The following is a 24,065-nucleotide window of genomic DNA, read 5'->3' as shown; positions in this document are numbered from 1 at the left end:
TAATGCAATTCCCCTTACCGTTTGCTGTAGGTCAGGTATTATAATTCGTATCACTAATGTGTTGCTCCTATTGTCTTCCATTCTGCTGCTTGGTTTCTCTGATGTAGCCCTGATAGTATCATAAATAGTTTCTTCTTTGGAGCTGTCTGATTCAGATTCGACAGAATAATCTGAAAAGCTTTGTGCCATCTCATCTTCACTTGATGTTGGACTGCGAGGCATGTTCAGTTTTTCTTACCTCATATGGCTATCAACACAAAACACAAGACAAAGGCAAATTATAGGTAAAGTTTCAAACATGGTTCAGATTGAGGTTTTAGTGTATTTTTTAAACTAATGTACACTTAACAATGAAGTTATCTGTTTTCTCTTACCTCTTTTTCCCTCTCCCCCATTTGTATGAGTTGTCAGAGTGCAATGGGAATAATGTGGTTAGGGGAGGGGGAGAAAGAGAGATGACCTTTCTTCCCCATCACACCCAATCTTCAAAAGGATCCAGAACAGATGACAAGAGTACCAGGCTTGATCCTAAATGGTAATGTTGTAAACCGCATTTGGATTGAGTCTGACTCGAGGGAGTAGTTTTCCCAGTACAAACATTACTTTCAATAGAATAATGTAGATATAAAAAGAGCTTCCAAATTAAATGTAATGCTAACAGAATGGTTGGTGTATTATGAGTCTTATTTGTACAAAATATATGGATATGACTTCAAAAAAATGCTACCATATTAAAAGAACAGAATGGTCTGACAGGCACAAACTATTTGAAATACAGCTAGTCCTTGACTTTACAACGTTCGACTTACAATGAACGGCACTTACAACGTTTCTGAACTGACACCCTGATTTGACTTATGACAATTGGTTTAAACTTTACAACACTTAGTCCCGCAATTGGTATATTGCGGTTCCGAGTTACGACGTTTCGACTTATGATGCAGTTTTCAGGAACCAATTATGTCATACGTCCGAGGACTGCCTGTACAGTTCACTGATGAATGATGGGGAGGTAGCAGGAAAATTGTCCAAAGAAAGGCTTTTTGGATGAGACCCATGAGCTTGGATACTTTACAAATATGCAGTGGAAGTGAAGGACTGATAATACTGCATGGAGGCACACTTAGTGCATGCAGATACAGTGGATGCCTTGCCCCAGGCCTGTCGGTATCCATTGACAACAACACTATTGCAATCCTGGCTACAGCAAACCTTCAGTCATGCTAAACTGAATATAGATATTTGCGATGTTGGCAAACATCTAGTATGGAGTAGGCTAAAACCAAACACATTTTCACTTGTAAACTAAGTAGCTTTGAACCAAGGTGTTTAGCTTTATATTTCTACAACATCTTCATCAAAAGGTCTCATATGCAGAACTGGTAGAAAAATTTCTTTCAATCTTTTTTCAACATACAATACCTTTTTTCCAAAACGGAAATGTCCATTTTCAGTTAAAGTCTTCAGATTTTCATTTTAAAAAATTGCTTTGTATTTTTTGCCTACCAAAACACCAAAATCTTTCAGTTTTCACTTGCCAAAAACCAAATATTTTTTCTCTGTTTTTCAATTAAACCCCCAAAACAAATCTAAGAAATCTATAGGTATTTTACAAAAGAGGCAAGCTAAGCACAGAGGTTGATCAATTTGGTTAAAGTCATTCACAAAACAATTCAGTGGGAGAGTTTAGAACAGAATCCAGGAGTCATGATACCCCAGCCTGTAGACAACATGCTCTCCCTACCACAAATGGCTATTGAGTTAACTTCACTATGCCATGAAGCTCTCATGGGAGTAGATTTGTCAACAAAGACATCCTGGGAAAATCCTAAAGTCCATGTTTAAGTTTGGCTCAGTTTACTCAGACAAACTCCCATTGACTTCAGTGGCAGTTTGCCTGAGCAAGGACTGAGTAAAAATTAAGATCCACCTTTCACCTGTGGACTTCAAAGGATGGCCTGACAGTGTAAGGACCTCACTACTAGGCCCCAGGGAAATAGTGTATTTGGTGAATGGGTAGAGAAATACTAGAAGAACATTTTACTGTGGTGTTTCAGGATCCAGTCTGAGTCAAATACATTCAACAGTGCTGATTCTCCATTGCCCAGCACCTTGTGCAATCAATTACACCAGTGCAATTCGAATGCAAGGGGGGCGTAAAAGGCTACCATTCTGATTTAACGTTTTATGCTCACTTTGCAGTGGAGCAAATGACTATACAAGGGACAGGGCAATGGAAAGTCAGGCCCAATGCTTCCAATTTCATGGGAGATTAATGGCAAACATTGCAAAAGCACACCAAATAGACTAAAGTCATGTCATCCTGTTATTGCTGGTCAAGGACAACTCCATTTGGTATCTAACTGTGAGCACCATTGTTACTATTCTCAGCTATAAACCTATAATTAATCATGAAGACTAAAATAGTAAATTCAAATATTTGAAAGCAAGCCAGTTTACAACAGTTTAATGCAAGACTATTTACAAAAGAAAATTCTTGGGGGAGTATTTTACTGCTTCAGTGAGCTGTAGATTAATGCGGCTTTCCAAAGTCAATAGAAAGAATAAACATTTCAATGGATTTCTTTTTCATCCACTGATACTAAATCATATAAAGCCAAAATATACTAGGTCAATACGTAGCAGAGCAAAACAGATTAGCTGGTGGCAGCTAGGAAAACACATTTTTTAAAAAATCACATTTTTTGTCTCTCCCTAAAAAAACCATTTCAACAGGTAATATATGGAGAATATTATTCACCTTGTGCAGTAACTAGAGTTCTTTGAGATGTGTCCCCCTCTGGGTATTCCATTTTAGGTATGCATGTGCCCTCGTGCCTTTGATCAGAGATTTTTGGTAGCTGTGCACATTCAGCCTGCACCCCACACATTCTCGTGCCAAGGCTATATGGGGCCACGTGAGTGAACCGCCCTCAGTTCCTTCTCCACTGCAAAGTCCCCCAAGGGAGATTCCGAAGCATAGGGGATGGAAAGCAGGTAGGAAGCACCCTAGAAGAACTCCAGTCACTGCACAAAGTGAGTAACTTCTCCTTCGAGTAGTGCTCCTGTGGGTGTTCTACTTCAGGTGACTCCTAAGCAGTACTTCCCTAAGGAGGCAGGAGGTTCAGTGCAGAGTCCAATACAGAAGAGAGAAATGCACTGCGTACAGCAGCATCTGATCTTACCGGAGGCACCAAGGCATAGTGATTAGGGAAAGTATGAACAGAGGACCAAGTGGCTGCTCTACAGCTGTCTGAAATTGGTACATCCTTAAGTAACGCTATAGATGTAGATAGTGATCTTGTGGAATGTGCTATCACTCTCAAAAGGGGTTGAACATGAGTTCTGTTGTAACAGAAGTTAGTGCATCTGGAGATCCACTTTGATAACCTCTGTTTCAAAATACCAAACCCTTGTTTCTGTCCACAATGGATACAAGTAAGGAGATCTTCTAAATGATTTGGTTCTATCTAGGTAAAAGGCTAATGATCTCCTGACATTTAGGGTATGGAATATGGCTTCTTGATACTCTGATGTGTGGTGGGTTTTTTTGTTTTCTTTTGTGGGGGGGGTTTTTGGGGGGGGGGGCGAGAATGGGAGATGAATGGTTTGATTAATATGAAATTCTGAGGATACCTTAGGTAAAAATCTTGGAACGACCCATAGTGACATTTTATCTTTGGTGAGTACCATAAATGGGGGGTCTGGGTAGAAGTGATTGCTACCAGGAAGGCTGTCTTCTTTGAGAAATCTAATAGAGAAAATGCAGTTCTGATCCTGTATTCACACCCTACACGCTATTGTAATAATTTTGTATAAAATATGCCTTGTGCAGTATCATTTGAAAACTAATATCTCACTGATCATTAATAGTCTTGTGTGATGCATGTACGCAGTGTGTATTAAAAATGATTTCTATATGCTGAAATTATGATTTGAAGCATGTTTAAACCAGGCATGTCAGGGGAACTGGTAAACAGGTCTGCCCTATACAAAGGAATATGCTTGCTTCTCTGACCACCAGGTATATCTACATATCAGGCAAAGCTATCAAGCCAAGAGCATGGCATCTATGCTCCAGCTGGAGAAAAGGTTGGCCTGGGTTTCACTTTTCAGAGAATACATTGCAAAGGTTTACTGATCTATAAAGACAGGGGGGTTGGTGTGGGCCACGAGGATGTGTGGGGCACATGCGCAGGCCGAATGAGCACCTCTCCCAAAAATCTCCAATCAAAGGCACATGGCGCAGGCACACCTGAAGTGGAGCACCCACAGAGACACTACTCAAAGAAGAATGCAGGGTAGTGGATTTAAGCTACCTGGTATAGGGTTGATAAACTAAATCTAAACAGCACGCAAAGGAAGAGCTGATCTGTTCAAACTTCCCAAGTTTTGCTGCATGATTATTTTCAAGTAAAAACTACCTGCTAAAGAGCCATTGCTGGAACTGTAGAGAGAATAATCACTTGAATCTCTGGCTCCCACGAATATTATTAGGTTTAATAAAAAGTGAAGCCATAGCAAGAGTTCCTTGGACTGTCAACAAGGCAAATGGATAGGAAGCACCTGACTGTTTGGGTTCCGGGTGTAGAGAAATGAACCAGGAGTACGAAAGGGGAGAGTGAAAAGCAGTATCTACACTGGCAAAAAAAATGAGAACTATAATTCCTCATTACTGCAGCTCCTGTAGTGGTAGCAAAGGGGAAAACAACATTTCAGGCACAGTCTGACCTAACCAACAGAAGAGTTGTACTGATGAAGAATTACGGTTCCTAGAGTATGGTAGACCCAGCCAGAGTGTAAGACGACCAAATACATTTGAGTCCAAACTTGTGTCCATTTGTGAAGTGAAATTCACAGACAATTCTGTTCAGCTTTGCTGTTTGGGCTGTGAGCAGCATGAAACTAATTTGGTGCAGTTTTTAAACAAGTTAAAAGAGGTTTGATTTGGTTGCTGTGGCTGAGATAAGGTTGGTAATTTAGCTGACAGAGCCCTGTTGCATTTTTACAACTGTCTTGGTTTTGTCCCCATTACATTCCAAAGGCTTTTCCATAAAGCATCATCATTATTATTTTGTATTACAGCAGAACTCCAACGGAGACCAGGACCCTGCTGTGCTAAGTGCTGTATACATACATTGTAAGGGACAGTCTCGGCTCTGAAAAATCTTAAAATGTAAATACTCAAGAAAGACAAAGGGTGAGAAGAAAAGCAGAGTGGTGTGACCTGCCTTAGGTCAGTGACAGAGCAGGGAACAGAATCCATCTCTCCTTAATGCCCAGTCCAATCCCTTATTCACTGGACCACGCTTCTTAATTGGTCTTGCTTGCTGAAGGCTATTATGTGGCCAAAATATGAATTATCTGTAGCTAATGTGGCTGCCTGGAATTCATTTTTTTTCTTTACTGGAAAAAAATATCTTTGCTACCTAGAATTAAGAACAGTACAATATGACTGCATTTTGTGGTAATTTAATAATAATACTTATCTCTTAGTGATTTGCATAAGTAGATATCAAAGCACTTCAGACTTTAATGTATTTATCCTCAAAACACCTCTGGAGGCAGTGAAGTACTATTATCCCCACTTTACGGATGGAGAACAGAGGCATAGACTTGTACTAAGTCACACAAGAAGTCTGTGGTACAGCAGGGAATTGAAGCCAGGTTTCCCAAATTGCAGTCATATTCCCAAATACTAAACTAGTCTCCTAGCCACTGGACAATACTTCCTCTTAATAGCACATTAGTGGTTGTTTTTAATATAAAAAGGATTACATCAGGAAAAAAATACATTTAAAAACATTAGGACTGTGGCACAAACCAATGAAAGTCAGGAAATTCAGTTTCATATATGATTGATGTGCTTCATTGAACAAAAAGAAGAGTGGTGAGAGATGAGAGAAAAGCATCAACCATAATTTGGAATCTCCCAGACTGTTTGGTTAGTGTTAAACCTTTTGTGTTTATTACTTTTGTTTTTTTAAAATGTCTCTTGATTATCTTTTTTTAAAATCTTTATGGAAGATTATGAAAGTTATGATATTTCAGTATCAGAGGGGTAGCCATGTTTTCTGTAGCCACAAAAAAGAGGAGTCAAATGTTTGTCTTTAAGGTGCCATCGATTTGGGCATAAGCTTTCGTGGGGAAGAAGTGTTTTTTTAACCCACGAAAGCTTATGCTCAAATAAATCTGTTTGTCTTTAAGGTGCCATCGGACTCCTCATTTTTTTTTTAATATATTTAATGAGATCAGAACAGCTCTGATACAAACATCTTGGGGTGTGTGTCATACTCATGTAATCAGGTATAGACATATATAATATAAATAGAATAAAATACACACAAACATTCCAAAGATACCTCATACAAAGGAAATTCAAATAACTTCAACCATGGCAATATTAACAGTTATGTTATAATTTTTGTTCGTCCTGAGAAAAGTTGAGCCTTCCCAACTCAGCTCAACTCCTTCCAGTATCAGTCCCTAAGTGCCTTATTTATGAACACTGGCCAAAATCTAACACACACACACACCCCGGGGGTTCTGGAACAATTTTTATAGTGGAGGTGCTGAGAGCCATTGAACCAAACTATAAAGCCTGTATATAATGGAAACCACTTGAAGCCAGCGGGTGCTGCAGCACCCCTAGTTCCAGCACCTATGACACATACAGTAGGAGGAAAGCTCTGCGAGGATTGCCTTACAGAAATTTCCTGATAGCATACCATGCTGGGGAGGAGAGGGATGAGTGAATAGTGCTGTGGGGTAGATACTAGGGTCTGCCCCACAGCCACAAATTTTGGCAGTCAGTAGGAGGCGAACTATACGGAGATCATTCACCTTTGAAGCAGTTGTGGCATCCAGTTCCGTGACCTCTCATGCTACATGAATTCCCCATTAAAGGGGAAGGAAGGAACAAAGACTACAGTGAAAAGTTATATTCTCTTTTCTTACTAAGCTCTAAGGGTCGGTGAAGGAATGGCAAGCATCCTTCTGGCTCAAACCAGACCCAGCTTGAGGCCACCCACTCCCTGCAACAGTCTATTGAGTCCCTGCAAATCCTGGCTTCAAGAGGCACCCTCCACAGGGGCCAGGGAAAGAACAACTGTACTGTAGAAGTAGCTGAGCCTCTCTCCTGCCCTTCCCCCTTCTGTGTGGGAAGAGTCACACACAGAGGGTCCCTGTGCAGGTGTTGCAAGAACCCATTAAATTCATTCCAAGTTTCCAGCATTCCAGTAATAAAAATGAGCATTAAAGTCCTGATTCTGCATTACTTGACTTGAGTAAGGGTTATGGTATTTGAAGGAATTCAGCCTAGGGCTCCATGTGAACCTCCATTTCAAAGCACTTTATGATTATTGATGAATTAATCCTATACTGTTAGTCTGGTAAATAAATAAATGTTAGACTCATTTTACAGATAGAGAGCTGAGGCTCAAGAAGGGGAAGTGATTTGCCCAAGGCTAGAGAAGAAGTCACTGTCAGAGCTGGGATTCAAACTCAGGAATTACAACCTCCTAGTCCTGACAAGAGCAGTGTGATTTTGATGCAAACATTCATTTTTGCAATAATATTTTTGTTGCTGGAAGGGGACAATCTATCCAAACTATTACTTTCCAAAACAGTTAAAAAATGTACCTGTGGGAACTTTTCAGTTACAGAATCACAGGGGACAAACTGGACTGTGGGAAAAGTTTGCCATTTGAACCATAGCAACTGGTGGAAAAAGGTATTTTAATTATTAACTTTGAAGAAAGACAAACAGGAGTCTCCTTCCTGAATAGTCTCAGTCCTGAGAGAAAAGTAATAGGCAGCCTTTCTGCCAGTATTCTGAGGAACGTACTTAGGCTCTGCAGATTTGTCACACACACCCCATGTTACCAAGCCAACATCTTAGAGAAGATCAGTTGGGACTTCGCCAGTGACTACTGATGCATTTAAAACAAGAAAATAATTCAGATGGATTTTAGGAGAGAGACTGTGGCGAATGGTCCCAGTGCATTCACACCTCTGCACACTATGCAGAAGAAAGGCCAGTTAGAAGGAAGTTACAATATGAGATCACTTTGCAGAAGTATCAGAGAGGTAGCCATGTTAGTCTGGATCTGTAAAAGCAGCAAAGAATCCTGTGGCACCTTATAGACGAAGTGGAACCATGCATCTGACGAAGTGGGTATTCACCCATGAAAGCTCATGCTCCAATACATCTGTTAGTCTATAAAGTGCCACAGGACTCTTTGCTGCTTTTGCAGAAGTAGTTTCAAGTTTCCAGCTTGGTAAATTAACTGAGGAGAAAAATCTCTACTTTAAAAGTCCAAACAGCCTGCTGAATGCAGATATTAAAGTTTGTTGATTATCAGAACAGAGCTATCATGATCAGAACAGTACCATATGATGCAACCCATATGTTGTGAATTTATATAGAAATACTCAGTTTATACTTAAATCTCAACATGCTGCAATGTGCAAACTGAAATTATGATCACAGAGAAGTTCAGATAAAAAAGAAACTGATATATATGAGTGGTAGGGTACAGTCTTGCTCCAATAGTATGATTGTGCCAATAACCATATGCAGGTTATTATTAACAAAGTCTGATGGTGACTAAGGGCCTTATACAAAGCTCACTAAAGTCAATGGAAATAATCCCATTACAGCAGTTTTATGCTGGTATAACTTCATTGAAGTTACACTGACATAAAATTGGTATGACAAAGTGGAGAAGAATCAGGTTCCAAATGTTCAACAAACAGCACCTGAACAGCGAGAAGAAGAGAAGAGAAATTTAAAAGTCAAAATTGTACACAGATGTACACTAAATTATTATATTATTGCTGGTAAAACAGAAAGATGAAAGGAGAGCACGTACAATCTGGTATTTGCAATCAAGTGGACGGGAAATAAATCAATTTACATATCATAATTTTGTAACTTACCAACTGGTAAGGCGGCTACAGAAACCGCAAAGAATGAGAGCATATAACAAGATAATTCTAGATCCCAAAGCAAATTTTGGAAGGTTCTTAATACTATTAATTCAGAAGCTAACTCCTCTAGTAGTCTTCACTCTTCGGCGGAATCTGATTGGAATAGTCTCAAAACCACAATCCACTCAAGTGCATTCTTGAAGATAAAAATATCTGAGGCAGCAAAAGTCTTTCTACTTTGATGAATAAAGGCAAGATGGATACACATTGATGATTTTTTTCAGATTTTTTTATTTAAATTGGATTTTTTTGATTTTGCTGTTTAAATTATAGTTTTTTCTTTTTAAAAATAAACCTGTTTAAGATTAAATCTGAATTTAATACAAAATATGTTAAGGCTTAAACTTCTTATAATCTCCTAAAACAGCTAAGTAAAATATAAATATGCTGACTAGTTAAAAGCTGTTTTTCTCAACAGAGAAATAAATTAGAATCAGGGAAAAAATGTTTCAGGTCAAGCTTTAAAAATAGAACACAATAGGTCATGTACCGTATTAAGGGCTCATTTTGTTTAATAAAAAAATTGTATGCTGTTTTCTGTGTTTAATTAAATTCCGGTTACTATCCTAATGCAGCTTGACACAAAGCATGAACAAAAAGTTAATTATATAGTAAATATGCAGTATATACGTCACCATTTTCTAGCATACTAAAAATTTACAGTTAATAAGAATCTGAAAATACTGAGCTATATAATTGCTTGCATACATGTATATAGTTATAGTGTACCCTTATAGGTAGCAAAAAGATGCACCAAAGCTAGTGATGTTTTAATGATTATATCAGCCAATGAGAATGCACCTTTCTTTAGAAAATAAAGGAAGTTCAAACACAAAAGTTGATTAAAATTGATTTAAATCAAGGCTTTCCACTTGGTGATTTGAATCATGATTTAAATAGCTGGTTTAAATCAATCCACCCTGAATAAAGGCTTAGAAGACTGCAGCAAAACCAAGAAAAAAGGTGTTCTTGTGTTAGATAACACATGGTCACTGGCATATGTAAAATCCTAGTGAAAACAAGGCAGTTTGTAGCTTTCATGTGTGATAGCAGGTCAAGTTAAAAGACATGAGGCAAGTCTAAATTTTACCTTGATCTGCTAAAGGGTTAATACTACAACTACCTTGTAACTCAAAATAAGAACATACCTTTGTCCTATGAAGATAAGGCTGAAGAAGGTTAGAGTGGACCTCCACTTAGAAGCAGAAAATATTTTTGTAAGGCAGCTCTTAACATAACTAGTTCCCAAACCTAAGTATGGGAATGGAGCCAAGTTCCAATATAACAGTGGCCAAGTCCAAGATCTGAGTTATATTTTTTAATAAACTTCAAAGGTTATTATTTGGAACCTACAAATATATCTCACTTCAAACTTAAAACATTGTTAACTCACCTGATAACATTTTGCTTACAACCAGCTAGCAAGTAGCAGAATAATAACTCAATTGTCTTTGGAAAAGTCCTCTTAATCATTCTTTGCACACACACAAAAGTTTACTTTACGTCAATCTCCCACAGAAAGTCTACTGTTAGCAAAGATTTAAAATGTTAGTGGGGTGCTGCGGGTGCGGCAACTCTCCCTGGCTTGAAGTGGTTTACAGTTTTGTTCGATGGCTTTCAGCATCCCCACTATACAAATTGTTTCAATGACACTGAATGTTCTAAAGTTTCATTCATTTGCAGCTTTCTTCTCTTTTTTTCAGTTCTGTGAATTATTTTTCTGTAGCTACAGTTTAAATTATCTGTGCTTTTCAATTTATATTATGAGTTTGTATTTACATAGAAACAAACAGTGTGAAACTAAGTGTGCAACCAAGTTTGGAAGTGGTTTTAGGAATATGGCAGTTTTTCCAGGAAGCATTTTGCCTTTGAGGCTAGGGAAACTCTACTCTGATAAACAGCACATCTTCTTGTATTTCTTGCTTAGAAACACAGGGTACTACTTTCAACATTTCACTCAGTGAAACTCACTGTACCCCATCATTTCACAAGGAATTGAAATAATCAAAAAAAAGCTTCAGAAAAGGATAACACCAAATAAAATTGATGACCATAAAACAACTTGTGAATGCTGTGTGCCCTCATGCAGTCTCAATACAAAAATTCTCTGTTTATTTATCTTGTAATTTTTATTCATATTATCTAGGATACACGTCAGCCAGGAATATTTGAAGTCCTTCAGTTTTGGCCTTCCTACCTTAAACATTATTGATGACTTGCAATAATCATTTCAAGATTCTTTAAGACACCCAGAAATTTGCCAGACTATTTTAGAAGGTTTTACTTAAGTATTTTGTTGACATACTGTGGTTTGTATAAGACATTACACTTTGTCATATTAAAGACCTGATCCTGCAAGCATTTTGCACAGGGAATTTCCACTGAAGTCAATACTGGGCTTTGAGATACTGAAAAAAAGAACAAAATATTTTATGCATCAAGGCTGTGAAAAGGCTGATACACTTTTTCACAAGACTGCTTCTTGGGATAGCCAATTTTGCAATTGATCTGGTGCATGATCTTGGGAGGTCATTTCACCAACCTATAAAACAGGAATAATACTTGCTTGATGAGTGAAAAGTAATACAAATGCTAGGCATTATTATTAATTTATTACAAAACTGTGCTTTCTGTGCTCACCCAGAACTACTTGTATTTATGTACTTAACCACTAGTATTATGTCATAGTTTGTATTCGAACTCCCACAAATCTGCATTTATTGCTCCGGTGTCCATTCCGTTCTTTGCTTCTAACTTGCTGACTGTTCTCATTGGCTGTTAAAGCTTTTTTTATCTCTGTTATATAACTAAACAATCTAAATAAATATTTTAAAAGGAGAGATATGTGCTAAGGCACAGAGAATAACATCCTTCCACACCAAGGAGAATTCTTTACCTTCTCCTTTGAGAGGACATAACCTAGTACCTTCCATTATAATAATAATTGTTGGTATTTTTACAGTGTCTCTCATCCATAGATCTCAAAGCACTTTACAAACATCTAATTAAGCTTCAAAACACAGGCTATGTATATTTTCCAAGTTCCTCACTATAAGCTCCCAGAAATGTTTTACAGACAAACAGATACAACACAGGCAAGAGCAACACAATGCTCTTTATACTGCCCCATCAATAGGCCCCAACTGACTTAAGCATAACTCCCAACTCATTCAGTCCTTAGCTTTTCTGCTGTGATGATCAATACAGGTGACAATAGTAATAGGGGTAACTTGTCCACTAGAAACTGTATTGGGGCAACCAACTTATTTTATCTAGGCCACAAAACAACCATTAGTTTTTGTTTTGTTTTTTAAATATAAAAAAAACAGTAAGAAGGGAATTTTGAATCTCCATTTATTCACAAGCTACTGTTATGCATTTGGCTGGTTACTTTATGATTCTCACCCACTAGATAACAAAAATTATGACCTGATCCAGCAAGGTGCTGCGTGTCCTCTGTTCCACTTGTCTTCAGTGGGAGCTGAGGAGCTCCATACCTTGCTTGTTGGGTTCTGAAACATTCATTTATATAGCTTTTAAAGTTAACTTACAGTAACAATGAATGAGATAGAGAGGAATCGTGATTTTTTATGCTTGAAAAGCAATGAGTTCACTGTCAGTAATCAATAAATAATTACAGTAGTAATATCCCTAGTCCCTCCCTTAGCTATACTCACAATTACCATATGTAGCACATGGAAGATAATTAATAGATATACTTTAATGGAAAACATGACCATTGATTCAGCAAAGTGGCCATATACCCAACTCATTGTTTTAAAGCTTTGAAAAAAATGTATAGTTTATTTATGAAAAGTAAATAATGGAAGTTAGGGCTTACTCTCATTAATAGTTCCCTCAAACAAACAGCCCACTGAAGCCAAAGGGACTACTTATATCAGTAAGGCTTACAGAATTGGGCCCATAATAAGCAACAGTTAAATGCATGGTACCACATATGGACTGTTATACTGTGTCTAAACAATAAAGGTCATCTCAGATGAATCTACAGAAAGAATGAATTTACCATTCTAAACTTTAACTTATGAAAACAGCTCAAAGTTTCATTCTAAAGCTCAAGTAAATTTTCAAAAAATGCCTGTGACTTAGGAGCCTAAGACCTATTTTCAAAAGTGCCTTAAGCCTTAGGCTCCTACATCTCATTAATTTTCAATGGTATTTAGACTTAAGTACCTAAATTGCTTTATTAAAATGGAACCTGGGCTCCTAAGTCCCTTAGGGTATGTCTACACCGCAGCTGGGAGATGTGGTTCCCATCACAGAGAGACAGACTCTGGCTAGCTCAACTCGAGAAAGTACGCAAAAAATAGATGTTGCCGCACTATTAGTGGCTACAGCTAGCTTCCCAAGTCCAACCAATCTCCTTGATTGGAGCATAGGTGGCAAGCTTAAGATGCTGCCCATGCTGCAATGTTCACACTGCCATGCTACCTTGAGTTGTGCAAACAGGAGTCCACCTACCTGCAATGGAAATCACACCTCCCAGCCGTAGTGTAGACATGCTTTTTAATGCTTTTGAAAATGTTACAATGAATCTTTATGGTTACTAAATAATAGGTGATGGGTCCATTTAGACTTTCTATTTTTTATTTTATAAACCTCTAAAGTACTAATGATGACTAATCACATCTAATAACCAACAACATCCTTACAGTATAGCTATAAAACCTAAATCAATCAATAGATCAGACAGAGAGCTAGAAAAAATTACTGTAGACTGGTTCCTATCAAGTTTATTTCAGTATCTTATCCCTTTATTCTGGCTAGAGATATGTACAAACTAATGGCCCAATCCTGAAATCCTAGTATATTCAAAATTCCCCAGTGATTTCAGTGAAAGTTTTGTGCGCATAAGGATCAGGTACTAGCTTCCCATTCCCATTCTGTATTTGGAGTCTCTAGACAGGAGATATAGATTTGCTTTCATAATTTTTAATGTACTTTGATTTCTAGGTGAGTTAATTTTTTGACTGATTTGTTATTCTTTCTGGCTCCATAAACCTAGGGCCTTCAAGTTATAGTGCTTCTTACAGATATTATTTATGGCACTGTAAAGAACACAGAAGAAAATCAAGGTGATCACAGTCACAAGGAGCTTACAGTCTAAGGCTACGTCTACACTCAGCTTATGTCAGCAGAACTTATGTCGTTCAGAGATGTGAATAAACAACCCGAAATTACACCGACATAAGTGCTCATGTGCACAGTACTATGTTGACGGGAGAGATTCTCCCATCAACATATCTTCTGCTGCTTGCGGAGGTGGTTTTTTTATGCCAACAGGAGAGCTCTCTCCCATTAGCATTGAGCATCTTCCCCAGACGTGCTGCAGTGGCATAGCTGCGCTGTACAGGTACACATGCCCTAAGATGACCAGAAATTCAAATAAAAATAATCCATTTGGTGACTAGAAGACAGATTTCTACTCAGTGCAGAGTTTGGTTTGGTTTGATTTTGTTTCAAAATTCAGGGGAGCATTTTAGCACATGCTTAACTTTAAGCATGTGCACACTGTTAAGCACATGCTTAACTGTTCTTCTGAACAGTGATGAATTTAAGGGTAGGTCCATACTTACCGCGCGGGTCGACGCGGTGAGTTCGACTTCTCGGAGTTCGAACTATCGCGTCTAATCAAGACGCGATAGTTCGAACTCCCCACGCGCTCCGGTCGACTCCGGAACTCCACCACCGCGAACAGCGGTGGCGGAGTCGACCTTGGAGCCACGGAGTTCGATCCTGCCGCGTCTGGACGGGTAAGTCAGTCGAACTAAGGTAGTTCGACTTCAGCTACGCTATTCGCGTAGCTGAAGTCGCGTACCTTAGTTTGACCCCCTCCATAGTGTAGACCAGACCTAAGTGTGTAATTTTGTGTTTTCATGCATCAGAATCCAGGGGAGAGAGACTACTCAATGTACAAAAGTATAAAGACAAGTCTGGGAGAAGGATACAGAGGCAGGTGGCTTGTTCCATGCAAAAGGAGCAAAGAGGGTGGAGGAGGAGATGAAAGCAAATATGTAGGTGGCAGCAGAGTTGTCCAAGGCCTTAAAGATAAGGTTGAGACAGTGGAACTTGAAGCTGAAGGCAAGATGGAGCCAGTGTAAAGATACACCGTAGAGAGTGATATAATCAAGGTAGTGAAAAAATAACATTTTGCTCCTTTCGGCTTATACTATTTCTCTCTTTAAATCAAACTTCCTCTTTAGATAAACTATACTAAGTATTTATAAACAGTAATTATAGTGAAGCTTGTACTAAAGGCCACCTCCCTCTGGAAACCCAATGTCTTAAGTGCCTTCTTTTAAGTAACCATGGTTTCCAGCACATTTTGTTTGACCTTTAGTTAAAGGCCACCTGTTCTATACAATCAACTTTGGCTGGTCCCTTGGGTGGTCCCATGGTAGTTCAGGGTCTGTGTTCATTTCCATGGCAGTTTAGTTAGGGTCTCTGGTTTTCAGCTTCCATTTGCCAACAATCAAACAAAACAAACAGATATTTCTGTTTGTACTGGTGTAGATGACTGATCAGGGTGTAAAACAATGGAGATTCAAGTCCCAGTCTGCAAGCACTTTGCCTTTCTCACTCAGAGATATTTGGAAGATTCTCTTAAAGATTTTACTCCTTTTAAACAAACCTGATTATAATAATTGATGATATTCATTAGACATTGCTTATTATCAGTACTGTTTGCTGCACTTTGGGTGGAGTAAGCAGAGGGTTTTTTGTAGTTGGCGTGTTCAAGAACACTAAGCTACTTCACTTAATTTTTGCGAGAACCATGGCTCCTTGTATTGTGTTGCAGCAATGCAGGGCAAAAAACAAACAAACAGATATTCATAAGTAAATTCCTTTGAATGAGTCCAGCTCCTATCTCCCAGAGATCTTAAGCATGTTCTGTGCTATGCTCTAGAAATGCAACAATGTTAACAAATTAGATGATATATGAAAAGTATTGCATTTTGATTGGCTGCATGAATTCCAATAAAGCTATTATTCAAAAGTGTAATAGTTTTTTTTTTCCCCTGGACCTCCTAATGTATCTACCTTCTATAATGTTAGCTTCAAAAGAAAATTGCACTTCTGAAATGAATGTCCATAACGCAAAACTTTTCATGTGTTTCTGGATTGAATGATATATATAGTGACTTCAGTACATTTGCAAATGCATTAACCTTCAACTCAGACAATATACACCTCTCTATTCAATACATTTTGATGTTTTCATCAACCCCCTTAACAGAAAATTCTTCAAAAGTTTAAAAAGACAAAGAATATAAATACTTCTCAATTTATATACAGCCACCAATGTTTTATTTTGTTCATGAAAAGACCCCTAAAACAATGGATGCTATAGTTTATCTACAAAACCCTGGACAGAAGATCTTAAAAGGCGCATAGCTATCAACATACAAAAGAGTTTGTGTTTTATTATCTCAATATGTTTTTTTCCTCAATTATTTAAAAGGAGAATCTTACTGTATGAATAGTTAGCTATTCACAGTTCTCTGTAAGTGACATTGATGTAATACACTACTATGATTTTAAAAGTGCATTTTCCCTTCTTACTTATACAGTAATAGATAAAGTATAATTCTCTCTCTGGAAAAAGTTCATTTTCCCCTGATATTTTCCCTTCATTACCTGAATAATGTAAGCGTTTTGGGAAAGCAATATTATCTTCCAGCCTTTCTGCTTCCAGCCTCTGTCTGTACTTGGCTACGTAAATATCAAAAAGACTTTAATATGTGGAAGGCAAAGGACACAAGGGAATTAAAAAAGATTTACAACGGGAGGGGGAAAAAAACCCAGAGCTTATTGAAGATATTCACCTCGAGTCCAGCTCCCTGGAGTGCAGAATAACTCAGTTGCTTACTAATTTGCTGTTTGTGCTTATCTGGTCCCCCCGCCCCCGCCCCCATCATTGTCAATGAGGAAAACATTTTTGTGATACTTCAAATACAAAGGTAATTAAATTTTATTACAGAAATGCCATCTCTGCCTTGTTACATAGATTAGATCAAGGCACTTAACACAAGAAGATTCTCTTTTTTGCCCCAGCATATGGGTATGCAGATTTCATCATTTGTGGCTTGCTATATATTAAAGTTTTACCTGAACTGACTTCTGTGGTTTTGATTGGGTTCTTCTTTTATTTATTTACTGCTTAGCCAAAAACATTGTTATTTCTTATCATTTACAATGTTTTGGTCCGAGCAAGACTTTCCCAATTAGGGCAAAGGAAACTTCAAAATGATGCTCTATTTTTGCTTAGTAGGATTACAGATATTTTATGTATTAACTGGAACTGGCCAGTAAAATTCAGATGAAAGATTTTTTGGTTGAAATTTGCTGATTCATTGAAATCTAACATTTTTTTTTCCAGAGACAGTTCAATTTTAATAAACCTGCCTGGTTTCTTGCCAGCTTGCCTGCTTTGCTTCTTGGTACCCTGCCAGGAGGTTTGCCTCACGACCAGGAACCCCAGGGCTTCCAAGATCTGCAGCAACCTGCATGTAGACTGTTCCAGAGCCAGGGTTCTATTTCCTTTTGTGGATCATTTTGAATGTTTTTGTTTTCTTTCTGAGTGGCAACAGATCCAAATTTTGAAATATAAAAATCCTCCACTCGGGCCCATCTATATTAGTTAATAATAGAGATGTGTGGAGAAAGTTAGTTCTGATGCCAATTTCAAACCTAACCATGGCACTGCTCGAAATATGGGTTAATTTGGATCACTACTATTAGGTGTATCATAGTAATGCTTTAGATGCCTCTACTAAGATCAAGCCTATTTTGCTACACACTGTACAAGGCTAGGGCTAGAACAGGAGTCGGCAACCTTTCAGAAGTGGTGTGCCGAGTCTTCACTTATTCACTCTAATTTAAGGTTTTGCTTGCCAGTAATACTTTTTAACATTTTTAGGAGGTCTCTTTCTATAAGTCTATAATATATAAGTAAACTATTGTTGTATGTAAAGTAAATAAGGTTTTTAAAATGTTTAAGAAGCTTCATTTAAAATTAAATTAAAACACAGAGCCCCCCGGACCGGTGGCCAGGTCTTGGGCACTGTGAGTGTCACTGAAAATCAGCTCGCATGCTGCCTTTGACATGTGTGCCATAGGTTGCCTACCCCTGGGCTAGAATATGACCCTTCCAGATTGCTCATGTGAGGGAGTAAGTTGACATCATGGGTGGCAGTGCATAAACTGCTAAGTCACTAATCCCCTTTCTACACAGTAAGGTGGACAAGAGTGAGGTGCCAGCCCTGTTCCCCCAACACATTGGTGAGCACTCCTGAGCCAGCATGGAGGGGAAAATAGCTGTGCTATGAAAAAAGGCTGGCAGAGCTTACTACCCTCATGAAGCAAGGGGAAAGCCTCAACTAAATTGCAGCTCAGGGTACGTCTACACTGCAAAAATACCACAGCAGCAAGTCTCAAAGCCCAGGTCAACTGACTCGGGCTCATGCTGTGAGGCCAAAAATAGCAGCATAGTCATTTGGAATCGGACTGGAGCTTTGAGACCCTTCTCCCTCATTGGGTTTCAGTGCTCAGCTCTAGCCCAAGCCTGAAATGTCTACACTGTTATTGTTAGCCCCATAGCACGAGCCCTAGTCAGATGACCCAGGCTCTGAGACTCACTGCTGTGGGCTTTATTTATTTTTTGTAGTGTAGACATGCCATTAGAGCACTGTTTCCCAAACTTAGGATGCCGCTTGTGTAGGGAAAGCCCTTGGTGGGCCAGGCCGGTTTGTTTACCTGCCCTGTTCACAGGTCCGCCAATCGCAGCTCCCACTGGCCGCGGTTCGCCGCTCCAGGCCAATGGGAGCTGCTGGAAGCAGCAGCCAGTACATCCCTTGGCGCGTGCCACTTCCAGCAGCTCCCATTGGCCTGCAGCAGCGAACCATGGCCAGTGGGAGCTGCGATCGGCTGAACCTGCAGGCAGGGCAGGTAAACAAACCAACCCATCCCGCCAGGGGCTTTCCCTACACAAGCGGCATCCCAAGTTTGGGAAACACTGCATTAGAGCCATAATTCAGTATTTGCTCTGCTCCTTACTTAAAGCAGATTGTGAGATTACAATCTAGCTCATAGTAAGGGACAGCCCCCATCCCTAAGAGTTTACACTCTAAATAGACAAGACAGACAAAGGTGGGAAAGAGGCAGGATTACTAACCCCATTTCACAGATGGCAACTAAGGCACAAGATTAAATTAGTTGCCTAAGGTCACCAAGTCAGTCAGTGGCAGCGCTGGCCATTGAAACCCGATCTCCGGGATTTTGATTCAGGGGATAGAAAGATAACACTCCCACCTTTAAATTCTACCCAGACAAAATGTAGGCAAGTTCCAACGTAGGTCCAAAAACGTTAATTTCACTAACAGAGTATACTGTTAGCTACCTAGATTTGCTTACTATCTTCAATAACCAGACTAAGCAAATGTTCACTTGTTAGTAGAGAGAAGTACTGAATGAGATTTATGTATATATCTGGTATGCAGACAAAATAGAGACCTAGAAAATAAAATAAAAAGGATACAAGTATTTACAAACAACGCAGGATTTGCAACAAACTCTAAGCCTTGACTGGCTTAACTGCCAGATGTAATTCTGCATTTAACATTAAAAATAAATAACAGGCCAGCTTGCACAATGATATTTCCTTAGCATGCCTAGAAGGATAATTCTCTCCTCTGCATTAGACAGAAACCACATGAATGTGCCCAACCCAAGAACTGCAGAACTATCAGATCAGAGCACCAGACTTTTTCAGTGAGTTACAATAGCTTTGGCTCAGGGATTTAGATTATTCTGAACCATTCCTTCTCCATTGTAGCACATGGCAACAAAAGGTAAATCTATCCTATACTGCTGTCAGCCTACCATAAAGCTTCCACGGTCAAGGTTTAGGTGACCTAACAGAAAACAAAAGGTGAAATTCTGCATGTGACAAAAGGTTTCAATGCAATTAAACAAACCACATACCTTCTTTCATAGTTAAAAGAGAGTCATTTTTCTTCCCTGCCCTTCACATAATACGAGTTAAACAACCACCCCCCCACACACCACCACCACCACTTGGCTCTTTATTTAGTACTTTACATCTGGAGATTCCAGTGCTTTTCAGAGGAAAAGAAATATCATCATCACCATTTTACGCATGGGGAAACTGACAGAGAGGTGAAGTAATTCACCTGAAGTCACACAACAGGGTGTTGGCACAATCAGGAATAAATATCAGCTTCCCTTGAACATAGTGGGCCTGATTCACAGCTGTGCCTCCAGGAGGTGTAGCACACAAGACATAGCCCAGTGGAGTGGCAGGGACAAGAGTAGCTTATGTGCCATCCTAACTTTGGGCTGCTCCAGGGGCCAAAAAATCCTTAAGTTACAACAGTTCCAGGAAGCCCATCCCGGGTTTTACTGCAGCCCAGAATCCCTATAGCACTAGGGTTGCCAACTTTCTAATCCCACAAAACCGAACACCCTAGCTCCACCCCTTCCCCAAGGCAACGCCCCTACTCCACCAATTCCGAGACCCTGCCCCCCGCTCACTACATTCTCCCTCCCTTGGTGGCTCACTCTCCCCCACCCTCACCACTTTCACTAGGCTGGGGCAGTGGGTTGGGGTGCAGGAGGGGGTGAGGGCTCTAACTGGAGGTGCAGGCTCTGGGGTGGGGCCAGAAATAAGAGGTTATGGGTGCCACAGAGGGCTCTGGGCTGGGGCAGGGGGTTGGGGTGCAGGAGGGGGTAAGGTCTCTGGATGGTGGTGTGGACTCTGGGCTGGAGATAAGGGGTTTGGGGTGCAAAACGGGGCTCCAGGCTGGGGGGTGGGGCCAAGGGGTTTGGGGTGTGGGAGGGGGCTCTGGACTGGGGTAGAGGATTGGGGTTCAGGGGGTGACGGCTCCATCTGGGGATGCAGGCTCTGGGGTGAGGCCAGGGTTGAGGGGCTTGGGGTGCAGGAGAGGGCTACGGGTTTGGGGAGTTGGGGTGCAGGCTTACCTCCAGTGGCTTCTGGTCAGTGGTGCAGCAGGGGTACTAAGGCAGGCTTCCTGTTTGTCTTGGCATCACGGACTGCGCTGTGTCCCGGAAGCAGCCAGCAGGTCTGACTCCTAGGCGGAGGTGCGGCAGGCTGCTTTGCAAGCTTCTCTTGCCCACAGGCACCACTCCCACAGCTCCCATTGGCCGCAGATCCCAGCCAATGGGTGTGCGAAGCCAGTGCTCGGGGGCTGCGGACGCAGCGCATGGAGCCCCGTGGCCCCCCAGCCTAGGAGCCGGACCTGCTGGTCACTTTCAGGGCGGAGCGTAGTGCCAGGACAGGTAGGGACTAGCCTGCCTTAGACCCGCAGCACTGCCGACCACACTTTTAATGGCCTGGTCGGCGGTGCTAACCGGAGCTATCAGAGTCCCTCTTCTACGGGGCATTCCGGTCAAAAAACGTACACCTGGTCACTCTACATGGCACACCCCAACACTTCCTGACACCTCCCCTAGCAGTCACCAAGGCCAGGCTTTGCAAGGGGGCAGTAGTTCCACTGTGCCTTCATTAACAGCAGTCTCTGGAAGTGTGATGATGGCCTCTATATACCACCAAAGTTGTGCATAGGGCCAGACTAGGAGGCAATCTCTCCCAAGAATAAGAAATGAAGTAATAGTTTATTACACTGAGATCCTTCACATGCTTTCTTCAGAACTACCCATTGAGACCGAAAAAGGCAGGGGTGGAGAGGTAGTGTTCTTGTGCTTCCTGTCACAGTTCAGGGCAACGGAACCTGTATTTCCCCCTTGTGGCCCAACAAGGGCACCCACTCTGAGGCTTCCAGCTCCCCAACTGTTTCCTCTCTTGGGTGGAGACCTGAATCTCTCTCCCTTCTGACCAGGGTATTTCCAGGCTGTGCAGTTCCCTGCCTACTCTGTGTTATTCCCACTACAGACAGGTAGCCCAAGGACACCTGCCTGCCTTATATTCAGAGACAGTTAACTGGTATAATTGCTACATATACAAGGTACTACACAGAACTTCCCATGCAAGCCTACTTCATTCTTAAGACAAAATGCACTGCAGATAAAACATATTAAAAGACAATAAAGAACTTACATGCATGCTAATAAGCTTACCAGAGTTCACCCTAATATGGATTCTGGCAGGAGCAGTCCTTCAACATCCCACCCAAGGGGACTCCTTATGGTTACAAGTTCATCACGGCTTCAGCTCAGAACAGTCTTATGAGGCCTCAGAAGGCACAGTTTTTCCAACCCTACCCTAAGGACTGAGGCCTTCCATGGACCAGGGGTCCGGTTCATTTGCTGGATCAGGAAGAAGGCCCTAAGTCAGTTTAACAACACTTTTTTTTTAAATAAACAAACACTTTGTTGGTCTCTGGAGAATCCAGTCTGTACCAGTATAGGTGCAGCTTTCCACAAGGGGGGCTTCTCTGGAGATGTCACAACCTGCATGAATTTGCCTAATCACCCCTGGTATTATTCTATTTATTTCCAGTGAAAATACATACAATTACACAATAACACCTACACGGTTGCATTTTAATACAATGAATCCCAAAGATATTGACCCCGATTCAAAAATGTTTAACTTAATTCAATACAATTTATCTTAATTCCATAAGGTTTGTTCAAGCTATTACAGGAAATTGTCAGTCTGTCACACTTTCTTCTCAAGAAAGAAAGAAAAAGACTGCAATAAAATTATCAGGCTAATTTGTCCTCGATTTCATGTACACCATTCCCACTAGGAGTAGTGTTCATTTCTTAGGGTACGTCTACACTTACCTGCCGGTTCGACGCGGAGAGTTCGACTTTTCGGAGTTCGAACTATCGCGTCTGATCTAGACGCGATAGTTCGAACTCCGGAAGCGCCGCGGTCGACTCCGGTACTCCACCTCGGCAAAAGGAGTTGGCGGAGTCGACGGGGGAGGCGCGGAGTTTGACCCCGCCGCGTCTGGACGGGTGAGTTGTTCGAATTAGGGTACTTCGAATTCAGCTACGCTATTCACGTAGCTGAATTTGCGTACCCTAATTCGACCCCCGCCCTTAGTGTAGACCTGCCCTTAGAGAATTAATTTCTGCCCTCAAAATATATACACATATTATACATATGTTTACACATTAAACAGAGATCAGATTCTGCAGTCCTGACTCATGCAAAACATTACTTGAGGTTTGCTCAAGTAAGGACTACAGAGTTTGGCTGTTCTATATCTAGAGTGACCAGATGTCCCGATTTTATATAGACAGTCCTGATTTTGGGGTCTTTTTCTTATATGGGCTCCTATTAACCCTCACCCTCTGTCCCAATTTTTCACACTTGCCATCTGGTCACCCTATCTATATCAGGCTGTAAGGGAGTGGACTCACCCCTGCAGCGCCTCCTGCTGGTCGTCGGAGGGAATTAGCTCATCCCAGCTCCAGAGCGCCCTCTGCAGGCCGGTGATCCACTCTGGCCCCCATGTCCTCCCAGGACCCAGTGCCCCGTTATCTGGGGTGCTGGCCCCTGGCAGTAACCCCACAGTTCTGGGTCTCCCCCTTCCAGGGGAACCCCCACCCACTATCCCCACTTCACCTCAATCTTGGCTACTGCCAATCATCACTTAGCCCCCAGTCTGGGGCAGACTGCAGCCACTCAGCACAGGCAAAGGGGTTTGGACCTGCTGCCTCTGCCTACCCGTGGGCTGCCCCTTTGCAACCCCAGTACCCAGCTGGCCTTACCCTAGGCCTGCAGCCTGAGGGGTTTCCAGGCCAGAGCTCCCCAGCTCCTCTTGCCTTCCCCAAGCTCTGCTCCACCTTAGGTACCCAGGTACGCTCCCTAGCAGCCAGGCCCTTCTCCCTCTAAAGGCAGAGAGAGAGTCCTGGCTGCCCTGGCCTTCTTATAAGGCCCGGTTGCTCTGTTTGGGGCGTGGCTCCAGCTGCAGCCACTTCCCCCAGTCAGCTGGGGTTTTGCTCCCTTCCCCAGCCCTAGCCCTCTGCAGGGCTTTTCCAACCCCTTCAGGGCTGGAGCGGGTGATCACCCCGCTAAACAGGCGTTTCCCAATTTTTTT

The 24,065-nt window shown here is 41.1% G+C and overlaps 1 protein-coding gene across 1 annotated transcript in view; it reads right to left on the bottom strand.

Annotated features, from left to right (window-relative positions):
- The window catches only part of SHANK2 (SH3 and multiple ankyrin repeat domains 2), a 700,055-nt gene that overhangs the window by 590,995 nt on the left and 84,995 nt on the right, over window positions 1-24,065 (bottom strand). The window contains exon 4 of the mRNA XM_045014265.1: window positions 19-247. Within this exon, the coding sequence (XP_044870200.1) occupies window positions 19-222 (204 nt within the window). The 5' untranslated portion in view covers window positions 223-247. The remainder of the gene's footprint in view (window positions 1-18; window positions 248-24,065) is intronic.

Source organism: Mauremys mutica, chromosome 4, assembly GCF_020497125.1.
Source record: "Mauremys mutica isolate MM-2020 ecotype Southern chromosome 4, ASM2049712v1, whole genome shotgun sequence".
NCBI classification, from domain to species: Eukaryota; Metazoa; Chordata; order Testudines; family Geoemydidae; genus Mauremys; species Mauremys mutica.
This window is presented reverse-complemented; position numbering and strand designations above follow the sequence as displayed.